This window comes from Paroedura picta, chromosome 8 (assembly GCF_049243985.1).
Source record: "Paroedura picta isolate Pp20150507F chromosome 8, Ppicta_v3.0, whole genome shotgun sequence".
NCBI classification, from domain to species: domain Eukaryota; kingdom Metazoa; phylum Chordata; class Lepidosauria; order Squamata; family Gekkonidae; genus Paroedura; species Paroedura picta.
The window spans coordinates 43,803,493-43,828,475 of NC_135376.1; the positions used below are offsets into that span (position 1 = coordinate 43,803,493).

At 42.7% G+C, this 24,983-nt stretch overlaps 1 protein-coding gene across 1 annotated transcript; it reads right to left on the reverse strand.

The window, feature by feature from the left end:
* Window positions 1-1,505: 1,505 nt before the first annotated feature.
* LOC143843432 (uncharacterized) lies at window positions 1,506-24,660 on the reverse strand. The gene is made up of 2 exons (XM_077349459.1): window positions 24,640-24,660; window positions 1,506-13,995 (listed from the first exon to the last, which is right to left on the reverse strand). The coding sequence occupies exon 2, from the start codon at window positions 13,932-13,934 to the stop codon at window positions 9,339-9,341; it is 4,596 nt and encodes a 1,531-aa protein (XP_077205574.1). The 5' UTR covers window positions 13,935-13,995; window positions 24,640-24,660; the 3' UTR covers window positions 1,506-9,338.
* Between the last annotated feature and the right edge of the window lie 323 nt (window positions 24,661-24,983).

Sequence of the window (24,983 nt, forward strand, 5' to 3'; positions counted from 1 at the left end):
CCATAGCAAAATAAAACATTCTTCCCCCTCCTCTCTAACCAGTGCCCCAAATGAAATCTGTAGTGTCTTCCTCTGCCTATAGGCCCTGGCACTTCCCTTGACCTTATTGGCCCTATGAAAGGGGATAGAAAGTTCCTGCAGTGCTGGTTTCTCATAGCAAAGTAACCTTCAAGCTCCAACAAGCCAAACCACATCCAAATTCATGTGTGTAGGAATTCCGGAGAATAGTTCTGTATCAGCAGTAGAGATTCCATCACAAGCCCTTTGTGATGTATTACATCCCCTTGCTAATTCTTTTTTTAAGATAAGCATACAGGATTTTTTTTTACTGGTCAGTATCTTCAACATGCATGTAGTTCTGTGGCATTCATTATTTTTTTCCTCCCTGTATGCAGAAAGATTTAGCGCATATGCATACACTTCCAAATAACTATATCACTTTCTTCAGCATTCCTCTGAATTGCACATTGGCTTTCAAGTGTAACCTTACCTGATTGAAGCATCAACTAAGCCCAGCATCCTTAGCCTGACATCCAATTCAGACACCTTTGGGGGAAGTGGCCTTGATGTGGGAATGGTGCCATGTAGCAACCCAGTACAGAGTGGCAATACAACTAGGGGAGAAATACCAAGGTAAAAGACAGGGAAACCCTGGGCCCCAATCATACCTGCTTGTTTAGCAGCTCAAAGAGCAGGAGGGGCTGAATGCTCATTGGCTGGTGATGTCTGGTATTGTGTTGCTGGCTCTTCCGCCTTCTGTCTGGGTTCCTAAATGGGTCTACGGCCACTTGACTGTTGTCGTCAATCTTTCCTGCACTTGAGAAGAGGGAGGGCAGGTGGCTTGCTCAGGAGGATAGGGATAGTGGCAGCCACAATTCCCTCTTCGCTGCTCTTGTAGAGCAAATGTGAAGAACTGACAGAGGCAGGTGCAAGCACATTACGGCTCCAACAACAGGAACACTTTCTTGGGAGTAAGTCCTTATTGAATGAAAAGGGACTGACTCCTGAGTAGGCATGTTTAGGATTGTTCTGCCAACAAGGAGATATTTTTTTTAAAAAATGGCACAGAGGCAAGGGCCAACCAGGCAGGAAATGTTGAAGTAAAAAAACAACAAAAAGTGCAAACATTCTGGCCCCAGACCCCACCCATACTTTCAATGGTAGGACAGGTGACAGGGCCAGTGTGTTGACATTGAAATCCCAAATGACCTCCTTGTTATCAGTATTACCATAAAGGATTGCTCCTTAGTATAAACTAAAGAAAAGCTCTCCACCCCTCTATTAAGTGCAATGTCACAGCTTTGCAGAATTCTTTCCTCTTGCTGGCTGTGTTAAAACGACACCCACCCTCTGCAGCTACTGACAAGGAGACTTCTCCAAGCTCTTTGGCATTTCCATATTCAGGCATCCCAGGCACGGGCGGTCCAGACAATGTCAAAAAAGCAGCCACTGATACTGTCTTGGATTGCCTAATCCTTGCGTTTCAGACTATCACATCACACCAATACCGATATAAAGAAGATATTTAATAAGCTGTAATAAAATAAGACTCCTTAAGAGCACACAGGATACTTAACAATTATAACGGCGAAAAAGAAGTAGAAGGTGAAAGAAATCTTACCCAGGGCTCATGATCAAGAACAAGAACACATGGTCTCCCATTGTTACTCAAGGAAATAAAAGACAAAATGTATGAAGTTGTCACAAATGTAATCATACAGAGATTGGATACAATTCCCACAATAAAGTCAGTTCAGCTGTCACAGGTGTGCTGAATGGTTGGAAAGCAATTGTATATAACCTTTATATATACATTTGCAAATGTTCTTCAGGTGAGGTATATAAACATTACCTAATAACAAATTTTACCCACAATTCACAGCAGACACATTCTTTTCTAAAATCACAGCATTTCCCAGTGCCCTGAAGAGAAGAAAATCAGATTCCAACTGAAGCCTTGGAAAGCATTGTTCATGATTACACAGAAAGGGTTGGAGGGGGAGAGACAAAGTCCTCAAGCTATTGCTTCTTGAGATTGGGGTAATTAGGACTCTTGCCTATAGCAAATAAAATCACCCATGAAAGACAATTAGTGAAGAATAAAAGAGACAGAAACCAGTGCAGGAAACCCCATGAACTCAATTTACAACTTTAGGTTTATTAAGTGCAATACACAGTTGGGGACTCATTTGAGTAAGCAGGAGGTTATCCTTGGAGTCAATAATACCCTTGCAAAAAACTATGAATTATCACATGCCTCCACCATCCAACAACTTTGTCTTAGAACTTGAGACCTAACCAATGCACATAGGAGTGGCAACCTGCTTGAATGGCAGAAGTGTACCGGTGGAGAAAGAATAAAGCTTTCAGGTGGAAAACTTGGGATTTTCAAAACTCCTATAGAGAAGAGGTGATGAGAGGGCATTCAGAATGGGTAATACAGGTGAAAACATCAAGAAAAACGCACAGGTACATTCATACAATCCTACTTTAAAACCAAAAATGATGGGAACATCACAAAGAAAAAAAAGAAATACACCCAAAACAGCACAATATCACATGGTGAGCACCAATGGAAAGAATAAGGAGAAATGACAAATACTTCAGGATCCAAAAGAACAAAAATAAATTCAGACACATGCAGACACCCACATATAGACACAAAGAACAGAAGGAACTCAGAAAAATGGGACTCTGAACTTCACACAGCAGCTTTGGGAAATGGGGATATAGTGAAGGATTGGCTTTATCTTCTAAAACTGATGGGTGCAGTGAGCACGAAGCCTGACAGTAGTGGCCAGGTGACACACAGACAGCTGCAAAAGGCTGCAATTAGAGGGCACCCCCCTTCCAGATGTGCTGCTGGCATTTTCCTCGTACTATTCCTCTTATTCAGTATCCCTGAGTCAACTTGCCCAACGGACACACTTTTTCTAGGCTGATCTACAACCTGGGTAATAAATACCCTGCTCCTCTACACAAGAACGCAGAGATGCTTAAACGTAAACTGTCTCTTTATGTGGCAGCCTTTAGTCACACACATTCATACCCATTCACCCATTCACCCACCCACCCATCCACCAGGTCCAAGAGACTATCTTATTACTGACAATGGTATTCTCAATATTCTTATTGCTAGGCAGTTTCCCTAGAACTGCACTCTAGTAGCTGGAAGCTTTTGACTTACTTCCAACACACTGTGAAAACATCTTTTAAAAACCCCTATCATTTAATGCTTTAACCTGGGCCTAATTCTCAATGATGTGGTAAATCTGTGTCTGGATTCTACCTTGCAGGTGGAAGCTCACACTGTCACAACTACTCCTTACAAAGCCCTTCTCTGCACACAGAACATTAGTCTGTTGGGAAAAACTGTGTTGCAACCTTTCTTCATGACATGTGACAGAATTTTCTCGGTATGAAGGAGCACCATGCCATAGGAGCGTGAAGTGGCATAGCCCAGACATAGCTTCACACCACTTCAGTGATATTGGTCTTTGACTCTGGAGCATCAGACGCCTGGTCTTTCTCCCTGTGTCCAACGGTATTCGCAGTTAGGAAGCACCCTCTTCCCATTACTACATTACATGCCAACAGCACTCCAGAGACTCACACAAAGTACAGGAAATAAATATTTTAAAACTATTTACAATATTATTCTACCTTTTTGTGACTGCCCAGGGAGAGAATGCAGCCTTTACCCTGCACCTAGGAAAGCATTTAAACCACTAGCTGGATGCTATGTTACACAGCAGTTACTATTCATATATATAATTATACACACATATACATATATGTATATATTCACATTGCATTTGAAGTAATTCACAAAAACAGATATTTAAAAATTCCTTGTTAGTAATACAGTGTAAAAAGACCCACTTAGCTAAAAGGTTGTACGCAGGTAACAAACCCATTCAGACTACTAATTGTTACTACCCTGTGAGAAACAATTCTCAGAGAAATAGTTCAAAAAGAAAGGACCTTTAGAAGTGGACAGCACTTCCCTTCAATGCAAACCAGAACCCCTGAGATCACCCTAAAATAGGTGGGGTGTTTTGCAGCTATATGCAAAGAAACTAATGGGCAACAGGAAAATAATAAGGAAGCTTAGGGCCACATATGCAATCACGTACAAGTATCTGTTTTGAAGCAGTTATTTGTCTTGGGAAAATACTGCACAGAGATGATGGTGCAGGAAAAATAATTTGTATGAAGTGGTCTGGAAGGGTTAGACAAGGAGCTCCCCAAAACAGCAATAAGACCAAGAACCTCTAAAGAAGGGAAACCAAGGACCTGACAGTGACAACTTCTTTCTTGCAGCCCTAGAAGACAGAGGCAGGGCTAGACCAAATAGGAACACAGGGCAAAAGACAGAGATGGGGAAGAAATGTTGGGGAAGGGGGTACTGATCGGTAATAATCTATTGGCTTAATTAGTCATAGAACACCTATTTGCATATTTATTTCTGTTGGGTGAGCATGAGAAAAGAGACAAAAAGCAAAGAAATCCATTGGCACTAAGGTTCTGCACAAGCAGTCAGAGTCTTTTCAATGATTCTTCCCTTCCACAGCAGACCTTGTATAGCTGCTCCTGGGATCTGTCCCGTCCCCCCCAAGCTAAATTTCAGAAAGTACAAGAGGCTGTAAGGGGAAAGGGGAAGTAGGAAAGTTTCATTCTGTCAATGCTATTCCACTCCTAGGATCCAACCCAGTATTTGTACTTCCCTTTGGAAAAAAATTTAATTTCCTACTACTCTGCTGTGCTTCCCAGTAGTAAGAATCAGTGTCCTTTAAGCATTACTTTCTTTCCAAATTATATTTTACATGTTACATGTATAGACAGTTATTTTCTCAGTGAAAATAATAACATGTTAGTGGCCTAAAATGAATAGGGCAAAGGTTCTCCTACTATGAAAGACTAAGGACCTAGAGAGGTTACACGTGAAAAAAATATCCTTGTTAACAGTTCTGGCTTTCTAGGGACGGTAAGTAGGAGATCCCCATTCCTAATACTCACAACTGCTTGTTAATGATAAACACAGCAACTGTTTTGTGTGGCTGAAAAACTTCCCAGAAAGACAATCTTAAAAAGGGGAAATCGACTTTTCTTTTCTTTTTTAAAAAGCATCAATAGCATACGTGCACACTCAAACAGTACTCTTAGGAGAACAGTCACAAATAGCATTTTTAAAGCAGCCTCAACCACAACCCAGGCAGAAGATTAGAGCTATCATTGCTGCAAAAGCTGTACATGTGTGTAAGTGTGCAGAACTGATCTCTGACAGCTGGAATTCACCTAGCACATAAGTCAAGACAGCTTTACCAGAAAACAGTGATATGCCCAGACACAGGTGAAGAAAGTACCCAGAATAAGGTTAGGAATATTGCAAGAAACTGGAAGCACTAAAGGGTGGAGGATCTCTCTTTGGGAAAAACATACTCTGAAGAGGCAGGAAGAGTACAGATAAAGAGTTAGTTAAAATATGAAGGTCCTTCATAGGATTACGAGATTGTGCAGAGTATTAATGATGAAGCCATTTAAAAAATCCTGATGAGATCTAAGGTTCTACCCTCAAGGAAGAAATTGTCTTTCAAACAGTGAACAACTGAATCAATTATGAGGTACATTTTATGGAAGCAAAATTGTACAAGAGATTACCTTATGTGATAACCAAGAACACTCACCTACCCTTAGGGAAGCCAGAGTAAGTCCCCCATGCCTCCTCTGACTAAATCTGAATGCTTAACAATGAGGTTCAAGATGCTTAGGCACGAGAACCCCCCAAGTGCATGGGATACAGCAGCAAACACTGCTAGAGGGCCTGAACACTGAACTCTTCTTTGCCATCATACTGAACACGGATGTACAGTAACACACCCTATCCTAACCCATTAGTGATCATATATAGCAGGTTGGGTTAATGACCCACCAGCTCACTAATCTGGCTCCTAAAACTGGTAAGTTTGTGACTTCACCAGACACTACCAGCAGCACTGCTGCTACCATGACTTGTATCCAGTCTGCTTTTGCATGGGTAAAACTCTGTTACTTGTTAATTGATACCACTGAATGGAACAAGGGGCCCACCAGGTCCCAAGAAGAAGAGATCGAATCCAAGAACAGAACCAAGGAGACCAAACACACCACTGCTGAAAGGACTGGACTCTAAAGGGTGTGCTATCAGTTATTTAAAAAGTGGAGATGGATTACAGGGCATCAAAAGAAGGGACAGGCTTGTTGCAAAGGCAATTCGTTTAACTAATACGCTAAAATGTTTCTTGCCTGTCACATTAGTGACCGAGTACCACTTCCAAAGAATCCAGATTGATTCTGGCACACTCCCAGAAATGTCTTGGCTTCAACTCAAAAGTGTGACTAAGTTCTCTTCACCAGGATTTCCTTTAAAAACAACCACCCTCTGATCTGCTTTGAACTGCACAGCTACTGTATTTAGTGGGGCTTAGTTTCAGGTCAGTGTGGCAAGGGTTGCAGCCTTGGCCACCTTTTCTCCTTCCATCCCCTTCTGGGAAGCTCAGATGGTTCAATGTCTATTTGGAGAAGGTTTATCCCTTCAAAAGGGAAAAGCAGGACCCTTGGCTGTCCAAACCTAGAGGCCCTTTTTCAACAGAGCTGCAAGACAGCCCCTGGACCAGGAGGCGGGGGGCCATATGAGGAAAGCTTTGCCAGCCCAGCAGCTACAATTCTGGCTTTTAATAATCCAGCCAATAATCTTTACACACAGAAGAGCAGATTACAAATATTTATGGGAAATGCAAAGCTTTGAAACATTACATGGTACTTAAAAAGAGATTCTGTTAGGTACAGATTGCAAAAGAAATGGGACAGCAGAAAGATTTTATTATCAGGTGACTGGGCAAGAACTGCTTCTCATGCATAGCGCAAGGTCCCCCTATCACCCAGCCTCTTTTTAGGAAGCAGCCCTGGGTGGAGGGAGCAGAAGATTCACACGTCTCTGTGGATAGAGACATGCAATGTTTGAAAAAGGAAAGGAGAAATTCTGGCATCTTTGCCTTTTCCTCTCAATCATTAATTTCATCATATGCCTAATACAAGGGTTGGAATGTCTAGCACATCTGACACGTGCAGTTAAAACAACAGACAAATTCATATCAACCTTTACAAGGAATGCTAGGACTCGTTTACACACTCACGACAATTAATTTTATACAGCATGATTAAAATCAGATGACAGAAGTTAAAAATCAAGACTATTTCATTAAAAAAGAGTCCACCCTGATGTGTCCTACAGCTTTAGTGCACCCTCTCCGGCCACCAACAATAAGTGGGTGAGCAAGAGGGCTTTGTATTTTCAGAAGCCTAATCCCCAACCTTTTTGATCAATGGAAAAATTACAGAGCTAGTTTTCTGCCTGCAGTAATGAGCTTTGGTATAGGAGCGCCAATGCTAACATACCCTCCCCCCCTTAAAAAAAAACCCATTCACTCATGCCTCTGCCTTCTTCATATCCCTGAAGGGTTTGCCTTTTCTTTTATTCGATAAATCCCTTACCAACTGGAAAGACTGGTTCAAGCCAGTTAATATAATCATGTGTAAAGATGTGTTTGAGTACGTAGATCTCAGATGGTATCCATGGAAAGCTATTCTGAAAGGTCAAGCAATCGGAAGGCCTTCATGGGAAGCTCTTGGGTGCCACACACAGCAAACGAGAGGAAGTTTGCACAAGTTTCTAAGCAAACAGCTTTGTCTTCGTTGTGGCTCACAGAGAAACTACAGAAACAAATAAAAGGCCAGGCCTTCCCTCTTCTCTCCAGACTCATGGTAGAAGCAAAAGCTATCACCCAACAGATGGGTAGACCAAAGTGTAGGGAACAGGAAACTTCCCCTGAGAAAAATCCTCTTTCCCTCTTGCTGGATCCATTACAAATGTCTGCACCGAGAAGGGTTCTGTTTGCATCTCTAATAGGCTTTCATAGGAATATCTTGTATGAACAGTGATGACTTCTTGACCTTTACATAATTCATTGATTAAACCTGGAAGAAGAGGCTGTACAAATTGCATGGAGTATCGTGAGCATTTAGAGAGCTAGAAAGTACAGTCTTTTAAGCGAGGGCAGAAACAGTTTGCTTCATCTCAGGCTGCAATCCGACCAACTTTGTGAAAAATACATGATACTTTCAGTTAATTCACAGCCAATATTGCATCGTTCTAATTTTAAATTAAATTAAAAAAAACAAAACAAAACCTTGGGACATTTTAAGAGCAGAAAACCAATGGAAAGAGGGCTTGCAGAATCTGCATAGAAAATAAGAAAATGGAAGCATCACCTGGTCCTTCATAAGAAGAGACCATCAAGTCTATGGACAGCTTCCAATGCTAGTTTATACAGAAACAGCATTTTTAGATGCATGCAGACTTTCATTTGGGACAGTCATGTGACTGTCCATCAGTATCAATACTGAGATGCTCATTCAGCCAATCATCTTGCAGGGGTATTCCAAACATTCATCTCAGATATAAAACAGGAAAAATCATTCTTCTGCATCTTAATATCAGAAAAGACAGGCAATGTGCCCTTAACAGGGAAGGGCTCTCTATCCAGACAAATGAGCAATCTCCTTTTAAGGATAAAGTTGGCCAGAGTTACCACAATGACTGAGGAAGCAGCACAGAGAGAATCTTTTTGTCACAGAAGATACATAGAACATGGCCAAGCCCTAGATCCTCTCCCTTCCAAGTTATAGAAGGAGTTTGATAGTTAAGACCTTAATAATAAATTATATCATTCTGACCTGCTAGTAATGAATGGCATTAAAGAAAAGAATGCTTTGGATTTTGACTTTAAAATGCTACTCTCAAATGAAATGAAGCCAGGATGCTACAATGCTAACCGGGAGGGGGTGGGGGAGAGAGAACGGGATGGGACGGGACTGCTCCTATGTGAATGCCAGCTGACGGGCTGCCAAAATCTATGGGGTGTACATGAAAAGTTGTTCTCTTTCCTTTACAGTACAAGTGCTTGTGCATTACCTATAAACTGCCAGCCTTTAAATCACGCAGACTATATTTATTTCCTAAAATGATAAATAAGGCACTGTACTTTGAACTGAAACTGCCAAGCTCCCAATTAAAGTCTAGGAACTTCCAAAAGCAGTAACTTCCCTTCTCAGCAGTGGAGAAGAACGGTGCCCCACTCTGCAGGCAACACAGGTGAGGGCTCCTAAAAACAGGGAGGGGGTGTTGACCTTTAGTCAGACATTGCCTGGCTCCCCCAGGTTCATAAATGGTTCTATTTAATACATGAGGAAGGATTTGTGACCTACAAATCACCCACCCCCCATTTAACTCAAGGCTGTCATTTTGCATCCAGCCTCCTGCGCTTGCAGGGCGAAGAGTTTTTGTTTGCTCCCAGCTTCCTTTTGCTCTGGGCCGCTTTGTTCTGCTGCAACAGTTTCATTGACCTAGTCAGATCTTTCCCACTGCTTGCCTTTTTAGCAGCCACTTTCAGAGGCCGGCCAGAGGAGTCTTGTACCACTTTCTGCTTTGAAGGTTTGGCAAGGACTACTTGCTTAGAAGGAAGAGAGGTTTTTTGACTGCTGTTTGCTTTCCCTTTCTGGACAGGAGGCTGCTTTTTCCCAAGCTGTGGCTTCTTCACTTTCTCGTTCTGAGATGGGTGCTTACTGCTTCTCTCCATGGCTGTCTGTTTCCGAGTAGCACGAGCTTCCAAATGCTTCAGTTTACTGGACTTTTTAAGAGGAAGCTTGTTCAACTGCCCCTGTGCCCTGCTACTCTCATTCAGTGGCTTCTTTTTGTTTGGCTGAGGCTCAGCCTTCAATGGGGAGTCCTCCAGGGGCTTGCCTTTCCCTTTCCTTTCTTTTCCTCCGCTTTCAACGGATTTATTAGGAGGTGGGGTTGCTTTGACCTGCTGCGCCAGCTTTGGAGATACCAGTGGCTTAATACACAGGCTCTTCCTACTTGGCTTGCTTTCAACTGAGGGCTGCTTTGTTACGCAGTCATTTTTCTCCTGTTTGACCACCTTATGCTGGCCAGGAAGCTTGTTCCGCAAGTTGGAGCATTTCCTCAGAATCCGTGAGCTGGTCAGCACTGGTGTGGTTGGACGGGGTTGGATTTTGGCTTCAACGGCATGTTCCAAAGTGACATCAGAGGGGGACATCTGCTTTGGACTGGTCACTTGCTCTGGCTCAGTTTCCTCAGTGACCTCTTGAAGCTTAGCCCACACTCTTTGGGTTTTTATTGTGTTTTTTGCTGGAGTCATTGCAGCAAACTTCTTCAGGTGCTTCTTCAGACGTTCAGCTTGAAGGGAACTTGGGTAGATGCCAGAAGAGGAGCCCTTCTGGAGTGGAAGCTTCATGAGAGGGATGTCTCCTGGGAGTCGTGTGTTCAACTTCTTCACAATTACCAGAGACTTGGTTTCAGTTGTCTCCATGAACCACCTGCAGATGTTGGATACATTAAATGCCTTCATGAACAGCATCTGAACAGGGGAGAGCTTCTGGACCTCAGTGGATCCTTTGCATTTCCGGGTCCTCTTCTTGCTTTTCCAGATCTCCTTCAGCTTGTCAGACTTGTTTTTGACCTTTGGAGCTGGTGGGGCCTCCTTCTCCAGCTGAATCCACCCTTTCTGGACCTTCATGTACTGGGCATTAAAATTTGTAATGAGTTCTTGGTTCTCTTCCTCAGTACACCATTCCACAAATCTGGGTTTGCTGTCAGGCAACACCTCCATGCTGCTAAAACCAATAGGGTCTTCATTCCCGCCATGTTGCTGGTCCACGTCATTAGAATCTGCTTCTGTAGCGACCTTTCCTGTTGTGGTTTTCTGGACACTAGCCACAGGAGGAAGGGCAGGGGTGTGTCTCAAGTTATAGAATTGGAGGGCTGGCTTCTTGTATCTCATAGACTTCTCTAGTGGTGCATTCTTGCTTTCATTCTTGCTCTCAGGACTAGGAGGGCAAATGATCTCTTGGTCAATGTCCAACATCTCACTAACTTCCACAGAACTGTCAGAGTTCTCCAGAGATTCTTGATTCCTGTTTGTATGTTGTTCTCCCTCATCAGAGATTTCTGCTGGGACATGAACACTTCTCTTGTCAGAATTCGCCTCTAAACAGATTTCAAGCATCGTCCCTTGCTTACTGTTGTCATTTCCATTCTGGCCTTCATCTACTGCAGCCTCTACTGACAACAGGTTTTTACAGGTCTGCTCCTTTGTGATGTCATTTTTGTCCTCTGCCTGCTGCTTAGATTCTCCCTCTTGGGCATTTCCGATGTCAGTGAGCAATGTTTCATGGAAGCAATCACTTGGAACGCTCACAGACGCTGCCCCATCAAGATGTACCTCCCTCTTAAAACGTTTAGCACCAGGGCTTTTAGAAAGCTTAATTTGAAGTTGCGGAAGCTGCAGAGAAGTGGATGAGCTGCTTGGCTCAGAACTGTCCTCTGTGGGAGGCAGGGACTGTTGGCTCCGAAGTCGCCGATCAGATACAACTTGAGGCTTTTTCTCTCTCTTTCGCTTCTTGTCTGTGCTTATTTTGGAAGGAATTGTCCCTCTGCTGCTTGTTTCTGACAATTCAGAGACTGGTGGAGCTTTGCCATCAGCTTCCCTGCTCTCCATCTTGCTAGAATCATTTGTATCTTCTGCTATTTCTGTTTCCAAGGTTTCACTAATATCTACAACAGGCAACACAGTCTCACTTTTTCCTGCCTGGCCTTCCTCCCAGTCCTGAGTCCCTTCAACACTGGGTTCAGTGTTAATGCTTCCATATGCACCAGGACATTGCAAGCTGGCTGGGAGCTCTGTAGCATCTGAGCTGGAAGGGATCTGAGAAAGCTCCAGATTCACCTTGCCAGGTATTGTCTCCAGAAGTTCTACTGCAGGGGGCTCTGAGGATTCCAAATCTACATCAGCAAGAGTCTCAGGGACCACACTGGCAGGAAGTACCACTGGAGAAGCTGCCCTTAAGCTGGTAACCTCCCCAGAACACACCATCTCTGTGTCCACAGGGACCTCTACTGGGAGGACTACAGAAGCATCCAGACTGTCAAGAGCAGGAGACTCTGCTTGTGGTTCTGCAAGGTCAGCAGGGGAAATCAATGGGAGTTCGACATCAGCAGGTGATTCTACAGATGGTGGCAAGTCTACAGTTGTAGAAGATCCCTCAGAAGGAGGCAGTGAGTCCATTCTGTCTGCAAGCTCTTCAGTCAGTGGCAGATTCACATTAACAGAAGGTTCCTGATTTACAAGACTGGAAGGCTCCGGGATATTCTCCAAAGTCAAAGAGTTTTCTTTGCCATCTGCAGTTTCTGAGACAGGCAGTGGCACCAAATTGGGTGTACTGCCACTGTCTTCACAAGGACTGCTACTCTTACAGGAGTCCATGGTTTTACTAGTCTGCATAATATCGCCCATATCAGCTTGCTCCTGCAGCTCCTGTTCATTCATTGGAGGGGAAGGGACAACTGCCGAGTGGAATGAAGAGACAGACAAGCTGCTTTCCTCTGCATTCAGATCAGGGCAAGCCTGTGGGGAGAGAGCAACTGCAGGTGTTTCAGCAGAACTAGTTTCATTCTGCTCCATGGAACTTGCTTCAAGAGGATTATTCTCAGCTGGGCATTGCTCAGCTCTGTCCTGAGTGTTCTTGTCAGAGGACTCTATTTGAGGAAGTGCCACAAGGGAAGACCTTTTGTCAGCCTCTTCATTTACAGTTTGAGCTGCTTCCTGAGTAGGGCTGGTCAGCACTTCAGCCCTTGGTGCTGGGGTGCTCCCGCTCTCCTGTATGCAGGAAGCCTTTGCCAAGGTGCGAACGGTTGGAAGCTCACAGCACTCGCCATTGTAGAAATATCCACGGGTACTCTTCCTTGCTGTCTTTCTAGAAGACACAGCCCTCTTGTTCTCAAAGTGGTACTCTGTGATAGGCTGGCTGATGAACACAACATCACATTGGTTATCATAGTCATTTATTCTTAGTCCCGAGGATCGTTTGCTCTTACGAGTGCTTTTGGATGAGACGGAGATGCTCTTGGCCCTTGAATGTCCATTGCTGGTTTTGTGGTGCACCCCTGGCACAGGACTAGCAGGAAGCCAATTGTCTTTGGCATTTTCCAAATGAGTCTTGTCAACAGGATGCATATGACCACTTCCCTTGCTCTTCCCCGCAGACTGGAGATGGTTGTCTAACTTCGGTCTGGCTTCCTGGTCATTTATCTCAGTATCTGGGTGCAAAGAGGCTTTGGAACTGCACTGCAAAGCATTCTCTTTATCTGCTCGCCGAGGGGAACTTGCTGAAAAGACTTGCTCTCTGGTCTCCTCCGGAAAAGGTTTAAAAAGGCTCTTTTGAGAGCCAAGACGACTCTCCAGACTATCCTCACTCGCATTTACATTTGATGCTTTTGCAGTAATGTAACCTCCCAACAAAGCTCTACTTTGCATCTGGTCTTTGTCATCTTCACCTTTCCTGATTCCCATCTCTTGCTCATTGCTAGGGATTTGCCCTTCCAGGCCTTTAGCAGAATAATGGGAATTTGAGGTGGTGAGGTACCCTTGATTGGGACTATCCCTGGGACTTGCAGAGTTTGTTCTAATGCTAGGAAGCTCAGGGAAGTCTCTTCTGACAATAGGGCTGCAATTTTCTCTTCTATCTGAAGACTTCAGATCCACAGCTTGCTTCAGAGCATGACATAGTATGCGCAGAGAGCCATGAGGCCCTGATTGTTCAGGGTCCAGAGATGGAAGGTGCTTAGGTTCAGAGCAAGAAGTTCCAAGTTCCTGATTCTCAGTATGATACTGGCTGCAGCCTGAGCTACAAGTAGACATATCCATGTTTGCAGCTCCAGGTAACTGCTGGCCCTCACAGCCTGGCTGTACTTCAGTGCATATATCATTCAGGACTCGGACAAAGCGCTTCTGGTGGTATGTGCACAACCTGACCATAAACTTTTCCAATGGAGATTTTGGCTGACCAGGACAGTCTATTGCTTCTGTTGTGCCCTCACTAGAAAAAAGGGGGAGAAAGAGAGAGAGAGAGAGAGAGAGACCAGTCAATACAACAAAGGCTTAGGAAACAAAGGCATGAATTCACATTGTAAACATTCACAGCCCCTGTACATCAGCAGCTAAGTGACAACCAGGCTGGTAGCTAATACAAAATCCCGCAATTCCCAGTTTATACCTGTTGTCTCTCCTTATCCCAGCGTACTGGTAGTTAGTAAAAAGTTGTTAGGACAGGACCCTAACTATTTCTCCATTTAAAGCTTTTTATTTATTTAGGGAATATTTTCTGCCAAGAAAACCCAAAAAGAAGCCAGAGATCACCAACAAGATGTCTTCTGCTCCCAGCCTTTCTACTAAATCCTCCAGTGACAGTCAACTGTGGCTGCAAAACAATCTGGCATATTTTCTATTTTGAACAATAAGAAGATAATTGTCATATCAAAACACATGGTAAGCAGATCTCTCCAGAACAGGGTGATAGGATCCCAGATGCCTAACAGGATCAGGAGTTTAGGGGGAGATATACAAACCCTTTCCATGCTTCAAGTCTCCAGAAGTAGAATAACAGCTACCAATTTTGTATATATAATGTTATACCTTAGCAGACTGTACAAAGCACAAGAGTCAGCTCTTGCCTTCCCCAAATCTGCCACCACAACTCTAAATTTAAAACATGGGGATTAATTAGAGTTTATAGGAATAATCCTTTGTTTGCTACGGAAAGAAGCAACCACCAACTTTAAGTAGAGAATGGGGGGACAGTCTGCTGGGACTGGCAGCTTGTTTCAGAACAGCAAGGCCCCCCAAAACATTCTGAACAGGACATTTCAGCTGCCTACCACTCTGAAGGCAGTAAAGCCTCCTCACTGTTTTCTGGTTACATCATCCTGTTGCCAAATTCCTAGCCAGAGATGCTAAAACAGGGCAGTATTGGGTGGCAGTCATTCAACATCACTCTCTCTACTTGGTAAGTGTATCAAAAATTCCTCATTCTTTCCTTCTCTTTCGCACTCACACATTCATGCACATGAATGGAACTTTAAAGCTGTATAATTCCTTTCTTTAATAATAGCTTTAAATGCAGGTTGAATTTAGAATAATGCACGCTGAGGCTTCACAGTAATACTTAGTGTAATTTGGCCACTGATTCCAGGTGTGTGTTTGTGTAAATTCTGCTCTCTTTTTAAGATTACTCAGGCCTAGTTATGACCAAGCTGAAGCGCATATCACTGAATGGACCAAGCTGAAGTGCACATGACTGAATGTTCCTCAAACCAAAGTTTCCTGCTCATAAAACCCCCCAAAGATCAGGGGATGATTTTCTGTGCTTGTGTGATGGTAGGTTGTTTGTTTTGCTCCCAACACCCCTGATATGCTACATAGCCTCAGACCTTCTAACCTTCTCTTTTGAGAACATTTCCAACTGCCATAAGATTTTTCCTCCTTGTTAATCACTTAATGCACATTCCGTGCTCTTGTGCACTCATTTTAGTAGTTCAGATTGTGACCTTACTCTGTAGTCTTCGTACGCTGGTGGTATTTTTCTTCTCAAAGTCAAATGATCTGAACTCTTACAGGAAAGTACAAAACTCTCATGTAAATAGGAAGGTATACTGGGGACTGGAAGTTATAAATACTATATGGTTTAATCCAAGGACTCTGACCCAGCACACATGAGGAAACCTAGACGCTAAAGTTTACCTTTACTTAATCATGTTTACTCAGAAGTCAGCATTTCAGATGTCAATAGAACATACTCAAAACCATTGTCTTTAGAAATGAAGTCTTAGTCTGCAAGCACAGATAGTTAAACTAAAAAGAGGAACTCGTATCCAAAGAAATTGGGAAACAGGTTCTTTTTGTACTTCTATCTCCATTTTCCAACATCCTTTCCTATTCCATTCAGATTATTCTTTCATTCTTATTACTGGCATACTAGCAGACTGGGAGACAAATGTCCTTCCCCTTTAATAGGGGCTTAGCATATGTTATTTATTTCCACGCCATTAGGTGTTTCAGCTTTCCATTTCCACACATCAGGCCTCTACTAAAGGGACAGGCTATTTTTATCCAGGCCTGTTGGAAGTCCTATTGGCTACTATTCTGGATTCCCAGCCATTACTTTATCTTGGAAAAGTCATATAATCATTTGTTACCCCAGTCTCCCCTCCATCCTTTTAAAAAGGGAATGCCAATCAAATTCACATTGCATTAGCAGAAAGAAGAAGAAGAGTTGGTTCTTATATGCCACTTTTCCCTACCCGAAGGAGGCTCAAAGCGGCTTACAGTCGCCTTCCCATTCCTCTCCCCACAACAGACACCCTGTGGGGTGGGTGAGGCTGAGAGAGCCCTGATATCACTGCCCAGTCAGAACAGTTTTATCAGTGCCGTGGCGAGCCCAAGGTCACCCAGCTGGTTGCATGTGGGGGAGCGCAGAATCGAACCTGGCATGCCAGATTAGAAGTCCACACTCCTAACCACTACACCAAACTGGAAATACAACATACAAGTTATCTGTCCTCTGAACACCTGGCCACAATGATCCATGCAATGGTCACTTCCAGGTTAGACCACTGCAACTCGCTCTACGTGGGCCTACTCTTACCTTTGACCTGGATATTACAGCTGGTACAGAATGCAGCTGCGAGGGTCCTCACACGTACATATTGGAGGGCCCATATCCAGCTGGCGCTATGCCATCTGCATTGGTTACCAGTCTGTTTCTGGATCATGTTTAAGGTTTTGGTTTTAACCTTCAAGGCCATACATGGCTTGGGCCCAGCATATCTGCAGGACCGCTTGTCTGTCTATGCCCTCCACAGGCCACTCTGCTCTGTGGGAATGAATCTGCTGATGGTCCTGGGCCCCCAGGAAATTCACCTGGCCTTGAACCAGGGCTTTTTGGCCCTGGCCCCAGCCTGGTGGAATGAGCTCCCAGAAGAACTAAAGGCCCTGTCAGAGTTATCAGCTTTCTGCAGGGCCTACAAGATGTTCTTCCGCCAGGCGTATGGTTGAGAGTGGGTTGAGGTCCCAGAATTACCATCAGGGGATCCCCTAGAGCTGGTGAGATCAGGCCCCCCACTCCTAAGGAAAGAGCTCCGGACTGCTAGCTGGACAGGGGTGGGGAGAGGAGATGGGGGGTTAACTCCAACCAATAGCCAATTTTAATGTGTATTTATGGGTGGGAGATTTTAAGGGTTCTGTGTTTCTACCATTTTATTATAAACCATCACAAGTCTTTGAGAGTGGTGGTATATAAATGAATGAATGGAATGAATGGAATGAATGAATGAATGAGTTAGAATATGGAGGATGGTTTCAGAAGCAAGTCTGTGGTATAATGCATCTTAGATTAAATCTTTTACAGTCTTTCTCCTAGAACTAATCCTGGTAAGTATCATAGACCTTTTCAAGAAAGAAGACAACTTTTTATCATCCCCCTCTTGGATATACACCTTAACACTGTGAGAGGCTTTGTGTGTGTCAGTGGACAGAGAGCAAAACCATAATGAGACACCAGACTAATATACATCCACCCTTTTTAGAAATTAATGGCCACCTCGGCAGAGGAGAACAAACAGTTCCAATAGTGATGGGGTGGAAGAATCCTCAAGGGGTAGCTACTATGCAGCAGTGACCATGGCAGTGTCACTTCAGCTAACCCTGGTTAGTATTGCATAGAAGTAGGCAATGGAAAACTATTTCAGATCATCTCATACCTTCAAAGTCCTATGATGACACAATCAAACATGAAAAAAAGATATAGCAGAAAAGGTCAGAAGAAAAGGGAACAAGTACAAGTAAAGTTATTCTTACTTAAGCAGCTGCATTAAAGCTGAAAGGGTGTTCAGTTGTTGATGTGGATAAGTGCAAAAGACTGAAATAATTCAACACATAATTGGAACATGAAACATAAGTATAAATCAAAGGGAACCCCAAAATCATAAAAATGAGAAATTGAATGTTTAAACTTTGCAGTCCTGGGAGTGAGAGAATTAAAGTGGATTAGATTCGGGCATTTTCAGTCAGAAAATTATAAAGCCTTTTGCTCAGAAAATGACAAATGCATAAGAAATGGGGTTGCTCTAATAGTGAGGTGAGGTATAGCATGAGCAATCAGGGGTTATAATGCAAAATCTGACCAAATAATATTAATCAGACTTCATGGAAAGACTATCAACATAACTATCATTCAAGTTTAAGATCCATCTACAGATGCTGAAGATTAAGAAATTGAAAACTTTTATGCAAGTGTTCTGAAAGAAACTGATCATACATCTAAACAAGATTTGTGATAATCATGTGACAATTTGGGCTAAGGTCATGAAATGAAACAGACAAGTAATTCATAGATTTCTGCAAAGACAAGGTGTTCATTGCAAACACGTTTCAGGCAACTGAACAGATTATTGCATATGAGGACATCACTAAATAGTCAATACAAACATCAAATAGATTACATAATTGAAAGCAAAAAATGGAGAAGCTCTATTCTCTCTGCTAAAACAAGTCCAGGAGCTGAGTGTAGACAGTGACTAGTTAATATCGAACATTAGAATAAAGCTGAAGAAAAACACCAAAACATATAACAGTACCAAAATACAATCTAAATATTATAAAGAGTTTGAAGACCACATAGAGAACAGATTTGCATTACTAAGTTCAAGTGCAGAGGATTCAAAAGAACTATGGGTTGAAACCAGAGATATTATCAAGGAAGAATGCACAGACTATTCATGTAGCCAAAAGAAAGGAAAAGTTTTGATGGATGACTGACTAAACCAGTGGTTCTCAAGCTTCCTAATGCCGCGACCCTTTAATACAGTTCCTCATTTTGTGGTGAACCCCAACCATAAAATTATGCAAGCGTTCTTTCACAGAAATTTAATTGACACTGACCAATGGCATGAAGATTCATTGTTCATAATTGTATACAAATTGATTTTTTTCCGGGGTTTCTCAGTTCAGTTCTGCCTCTTGTCCTGCCAAACTGTGCCACCACCTGGAGCACCTGGCGGGAGACTGCGCTGCGCTGGAAGCACTGCTGGAGTGGCTGGCAGCTGAGCACAGGCACCTGCAGGGGGAGTGGCAACAGTGGTAGCGCCCCCCCCAGCCAAGCTGCTTGCCCTGCCGCAACCCCTGTGAAAGGGGTCATTTGACCCCCCAATTGAGAAGATGAAAAGCAAAAGGTGACACAAACAGAAGTCTGAATGAAGTTTTCCAGCAACTGGTACCTACAAAGAGAATTATTATAATAACCAATGTCGAGAAAAGAAGAGAACAACAAAAAAGGGAGAACAAGAGATCTTTTACATAAGATCCAAGAAATCAAAGGGAAATTTGAAATATGGTTAGGCATGCAGAAAAATCAACTTGGAAATTTTTAACTCAACAGAATAAAATAAAGAAAAGATGGGAACAATACACTAAAGAACTATGCAAAAGAGATGCAAAGATGACAGATGCCTTCCAATAAGAATATTCTGAAGAAGAGCCTGTTATTTTAGAAAGTGAAATGAAAACCAACTTAAAGCAACTGGGAGTAAGAAATCACTAGTAGATTGAAAATCAACATAGCCATTTCATGCCACCAAAATCTCAACAAGAATATGCCAAGAAATATGGAAAACAAAACAGTGACCATGCACTGAAAACACACTGGACCACGCAATCTACATTCCAATTCCCCAAAAGAAGATATCAAAGACTACAGCTCTAGGTAAAAGGTAAAGATAAAGGTATCCCCTGTGCAAGCACTGGGTCATGTCTGATCCTTGGGGTGACGCCCTCTAGTATTTTCATGGCAGACTCAGTACGGGGTAGTTTGCCAGTGTCTTCCCCAGTCATTACTGTTTATCCCCCAGCAAGCTGGGTACTCATTTTACCAACCTCAGAAGGATGGGAGGCTGAGTTAACCTTGAGCCGGCTGCTGGGATTGAACTCCCAGCCTCATGGACAGAGCTTCAGACAGCATGTCTGCTGTCTTACCACTCTGCGCCACAAGAGGCTCATACAGCTATAGGACCATCACATTTACTTCTTATGCAAGCAAAGTGATGCTCAAAATCTTACAACAAAGACTGTTACTGTATACGTAATGAGAAATGCCAAATGTTCAAGCTGGAGTCAGAAAAGAAAGATGATATTGCAAACCTAAATTGTCACTGGAACATATAAGGAGGGAATTTCAGAAGAAAATCAACTTCTGTTACATAGATTACAGCAAAGTTTTTGACTGTGTGGATCACAAAAATCTCTGGTTGGCTTTAAAAGAAATGGGTGTACCACAGCATCTGATTGTTTTGATGCACAATCTGTAATCTGGACAAGAGGCTACCATTAGGACATAATATGGAGAAATTAATGGTTTCCAATTGGCAAAGGTATCAAGACAAGGATGTGTTTTATTTCCTTATAGCTTCAATCCATATGCAGAACATATAAAGAAATATGGAATAGATTTAGATGGAAGTGGTGTGAAAAATGGCAGAAAGAATATTAATTATCTGAGATACGTGAAAACTTGTAAGGACTTGAAATGATTACTGATAGAGAAGAAAGTGCCTAAGTACAGCTGAACAACAGGAAGACAAAAGGAACTGCATAATTTTAAAGTTGCCACTGAAGAAATTGAAATTATTACTGAACAGGCCTACTGTGACTCTGCAAGCCCTATTCTGTCCTGTCTACTTCTAAATGTTTTCAACTGGGGGAGAGGCTATGTCTTTGTCTCTCTGGATATCATCAGCACCACCTGATCGTTATACAGGCCTGCCTGCTGAGAGGATCAGGAACTCCTAGCTTCCCTTTGGGAATTCTGAGGTCTCACCTCTATGCCTCCTATGGCCCAGCATGTGGTCAATGCAGGGACATATATTGATGGGTGCTCCCTTGTTAAAACAGAATTTCTGAGCCAGTGAGGCACTATATGGGACTAAGAAGAAGAAGAGTTGGTTCTTATATGCCACTTTTCTCTATCCAAAGGAGTGTAAAAGCCTTCCCTGTCCTCTCCCCACAACAGACACCCTGTGAGGTGGGTGAGGCTGAGAGAGCCCTGATATTACTGCTTGGTCAGAACAGCTTTATCAGTGCTGTGGTGAGCCCAAGGTCACCTAGCTGGTTGTATGTGGGGGAGAAGTGGGGAATCAAACCTGGCTCAGCAGATTAGAAGTCCACTCTTCTAACCACTACACCATGCTGGCTGACAATATTCAAAATTATAGAAAATTTGTTAAAAGGAAAAAGTTTATGAGCATACTTTTAGCACAACACAGATTTATGCAAAGAATTCAAAAGAAAATAGGTAAACACTGCAGATTCTCTGTCCCTCTGCCAAAACATACCTCACTAGATATTAGATGTAAGGCAGCCTTCTATATCTTGGGAGATTACAAAGTTCCATTGCATATTTTTTACCTCCAGGGCTGTGGTAGCTCTTCCAGGCAGCCACATGGTCCCCAAAGTCCAGGTGAAAAGTCCTGCTATCCACCGACACTGCCTGGGTCATCTCATTCAAAGAAACATTTACTGGCCCATAGGAACCTTCTTCTTGAAACCTCACTAGGATTTTTTTTAGGCCTCTGTTTCTAATACCTGCCAGGAGGAAGTGCAGAGTGCTTGACCATCCATTGTGATGTTAGGCAGGATCATTTGCATCTGAATGAAGAGCCAGTGGGCTGAATATCCCCTTCCCCTCCTCCTAGAGCACAGGGAAAAAATCACCTTAAATGGTCATTTTGAAACCTGCCTAGCAAAGAAAGAAAAGGCATCATCAACCAAAAGGGAGATCACAACCAAGAAATCAAACTGTGAAAGGCAGCCATGAAGGTGCTAGAAAAGATCTTAAGGATAAGGATGTGTCAATGGTGATCAAGATCAAGACAGTAACCTCGATTATTATATATGGGTGTGAAAATTGGACCACAGAGAAAAGTAAGAGCAAGAAAGCAGATTTTTTTGAAATGTGTTACTGGAGGACAGTTTTACAGATACCATGGACCGCCAAATAGACAGATAAGTGGGTTCTAGATCACATAATACCTGAACTCTCGCTTATAAGCTAAAATGACCAGAGTGAGGCTATCTTCTTTGATCATGTTATAAGATGACAAGACTCACAGAAAAAGACAATAATGCTAGGAACCATTGAAGGCAGTAGGAAAAGAAGAAAAGAAAAGATGAGATGGATTGATTTAATCAAGGAAGCTATGATCCTCAGTTCTCAAGACCGGAGCATGGCTATTAACAATAGGATGTTTTGGAGGATCACTAATTCACAGGGCTGCCATAAGTTGGAAGCAGGTTGACAGCCATTTTTAAGCACTCTGACTGGAATTTAAAGCACATGACTTGTGTGTCGCTTTTCACCAGGATTCCCCTGAACTTTGCCTAGTTACAGTCATAATCCTTTTTTATTTGCTAAGATAATTAACTGGAAACAGAGCATGACCACTCAATCCTTGTAAACCTTTTTACCTCACAGTCACATTTGCTTGCTTCTGAGTGAGGGGGATATAAGAGGCTCAAGAGGTTATTTTAAAGATTAATTTTGCTTGCTATGATATAATAGTGAATATTTAAAGGAACAAGAAAGGCAGACAAAAAGCATTTACTTGAATCTAGTATAGATGCTGTAATAAAAGGATTTTGGAAGAGGAACAAAGATACAGGGAGGGCTACCTGTCCCAGCACAACCTAGAGAACTCTCCTACCTCTTAATATTCCAGTCACCCAGCTGTGGCTTTTTCCACTCTTCTCTTTGTCTTACCGGCTACCCTCTGCAGAGCCAAAAATGTCTTTGATTGCTCCAGCAACTTGGAACATAGGCAGGAAAACTGAATCTATGTCCTTCTCCATAACCTCAAGACTGCTAAATTGACAAGAACATTCTCTAGACCAGTCTTTCTCAACTTTTTTACCACTGAGAATCCTCTGAAACATTCTTCAGGCTTTGAGAAACCCCAGAAGTGGCACAATCATGCAGAATGTTGGTCGAGAAGCATAGGTGTGAACACACCCACCAAGGGCCCTCCACTTTCTACCCCTTCCAGGCCCATCATTGGTCATTTTGGGAGGGGGGGGCAGGTCAACATGACCATATATGGTCATATCGCCTAATAAATGTTTAACAATTAAAAAAATATATAAAAATTAACACCCACTCATTCATATAATACCTACAGAGAAGTGGCATCTGGGCTCTTATCAGTCTAGCTGACACATTGCAAAATACTTCCCAGTTGTATAAGCTCAGAGAAATACCCAAGATGGCAACTGTTGCTGACGCCATTCTGCATCCGGAACTTACATTCCCTGAAGGATCCATTTTGAACTGCTCTTCCTTGTCACACTTCTATATATTACTGTTTGCATTTCTTATGGGGAATGGGTATTTATATGTATGTAAGTGCCACTGAGCTGCAACCAATCTATGGTGACTTCAGCAAGCAACTTTTAAGGCAAGTGAGAAGCAGAGGTGGTTTGCTATTGCCTTCCTCTGCAGAGTCTTCCATTCAAATACTGCCCCTATTTTGCTTCCAAGACTTGACAAGATCAGACTACACCATGCTGCTTTCCATCCCTGGAGACTGGATGGAAGTACTCAAATATTAAGTTTGTAAAATCCCAGTACAGTCTTAATGCATTGCATCTGTGATCAAAGGTGATTTGTTTTTGTTACCTATTCTTGCAATATTGCCTTGCTGATCTTACAATTCTTAGCAGCCTCTACACAGCCCCCACAAATACACTGCATAATTCTACACCACTCTTATTGTATGTGTAATTTCAAAGGTTTACAGGCCACGCATAGCAGATTTCAACTCACGACTTGTGACTTTGGGGACCTTACAGCACCTGTCATAGCATTCCTCAGGTCCGCCATCATTTCTACTTATTCCTGTTTGTCACTGAGTGTGAGAGAGAAAAAGCAAGGGGCAGCCGCTATTATCTGTACCAACACAACTGTTGCCATGCAACAGTCACAGTGCCACAATTAATGCTTTTCAGAATTTGCTGTGCTATGGAGCTATTTGCATAGCTGGATGCTGGAATTTGCACAGAGCTGTCACCAGCTGGCATTCTCAACTAGCACGTGTGTACACATCCCTATACATTCATATTAAGTATGGTGGGGGTTGTTTGGCTTTGTTTTGAAGAATGCATGTACACAAACAGAGATTTTTTTTTGTAAAAAATTCTGAACACTTACGGTAAGCCTTAGGGCAGAGGCAGGCGTTAATACACAATAGGATGCAATGGTTTAGATGGGTTTGGGGGAGATACACCTGCAGAAACGTAGTTTTTGAAGTCAGGTATAGACCATTCTCTTTAATTCAGTTTGGTCCTTATTTATAGAATCACCAAGAACCTTCCTCTTTGTATGCAAAATGTAACGGAATCCATATCTTCCTTTCCCCTCCTACAAAACAAAACCAGGATCCATACATCTTCCCCAGCTACAGAGAGGAGAGAGAAAACAACTGCTATGTCTCACAAATAAATAAATGGATCAGATTACCTTTTTCTGTTTTGCCTTCCTCCCTGACCCCAGTTTCTCACTATTCAATATGTGACCTTCCTTTCTCTATTTAGCCCCTTGGAAAATCAGTTTGACAGATTATAAGTTTACAGGTATGTTTTGTACCTCAGAGGCACAAGAAGCAGCAGCAGAACAAAAGTTCAAGGCTAAGTGTTTCTGTTCCTTTCACATCACTCTAAGCACCACGATTATAGCTCTGTAAAAAAAACAAGACATAGCTATAAACTTATAAAACCCAACCTGGATTTTCTTTCTTTGTTTTTTAAACAGGACTACAGCTCTCCCCTTCCCTCTTGTGTTTTCCAATAGGCATCCCACAGGCAGATTCTTAGCAGCAGTGGCCCTAACAACCCAAATGCAACAAAGATGGCTCTTGCCCCTCAAATTCAGAAGGTGATGGCATCCCCTCTTAAAAATGAAAATGGCCAAAATTTGCCACGGGATAAACA

Bases quoted from the DNA above. Each gene is read 5' to 3' on its own strand.
- LOC143843432 (XM_077349459.1), bottom strand. From the start codon at position 13,934: ATGGTCAGGTTGTGCACATACCACCAGAAGCGCTTTGTCCGAGTCCTG.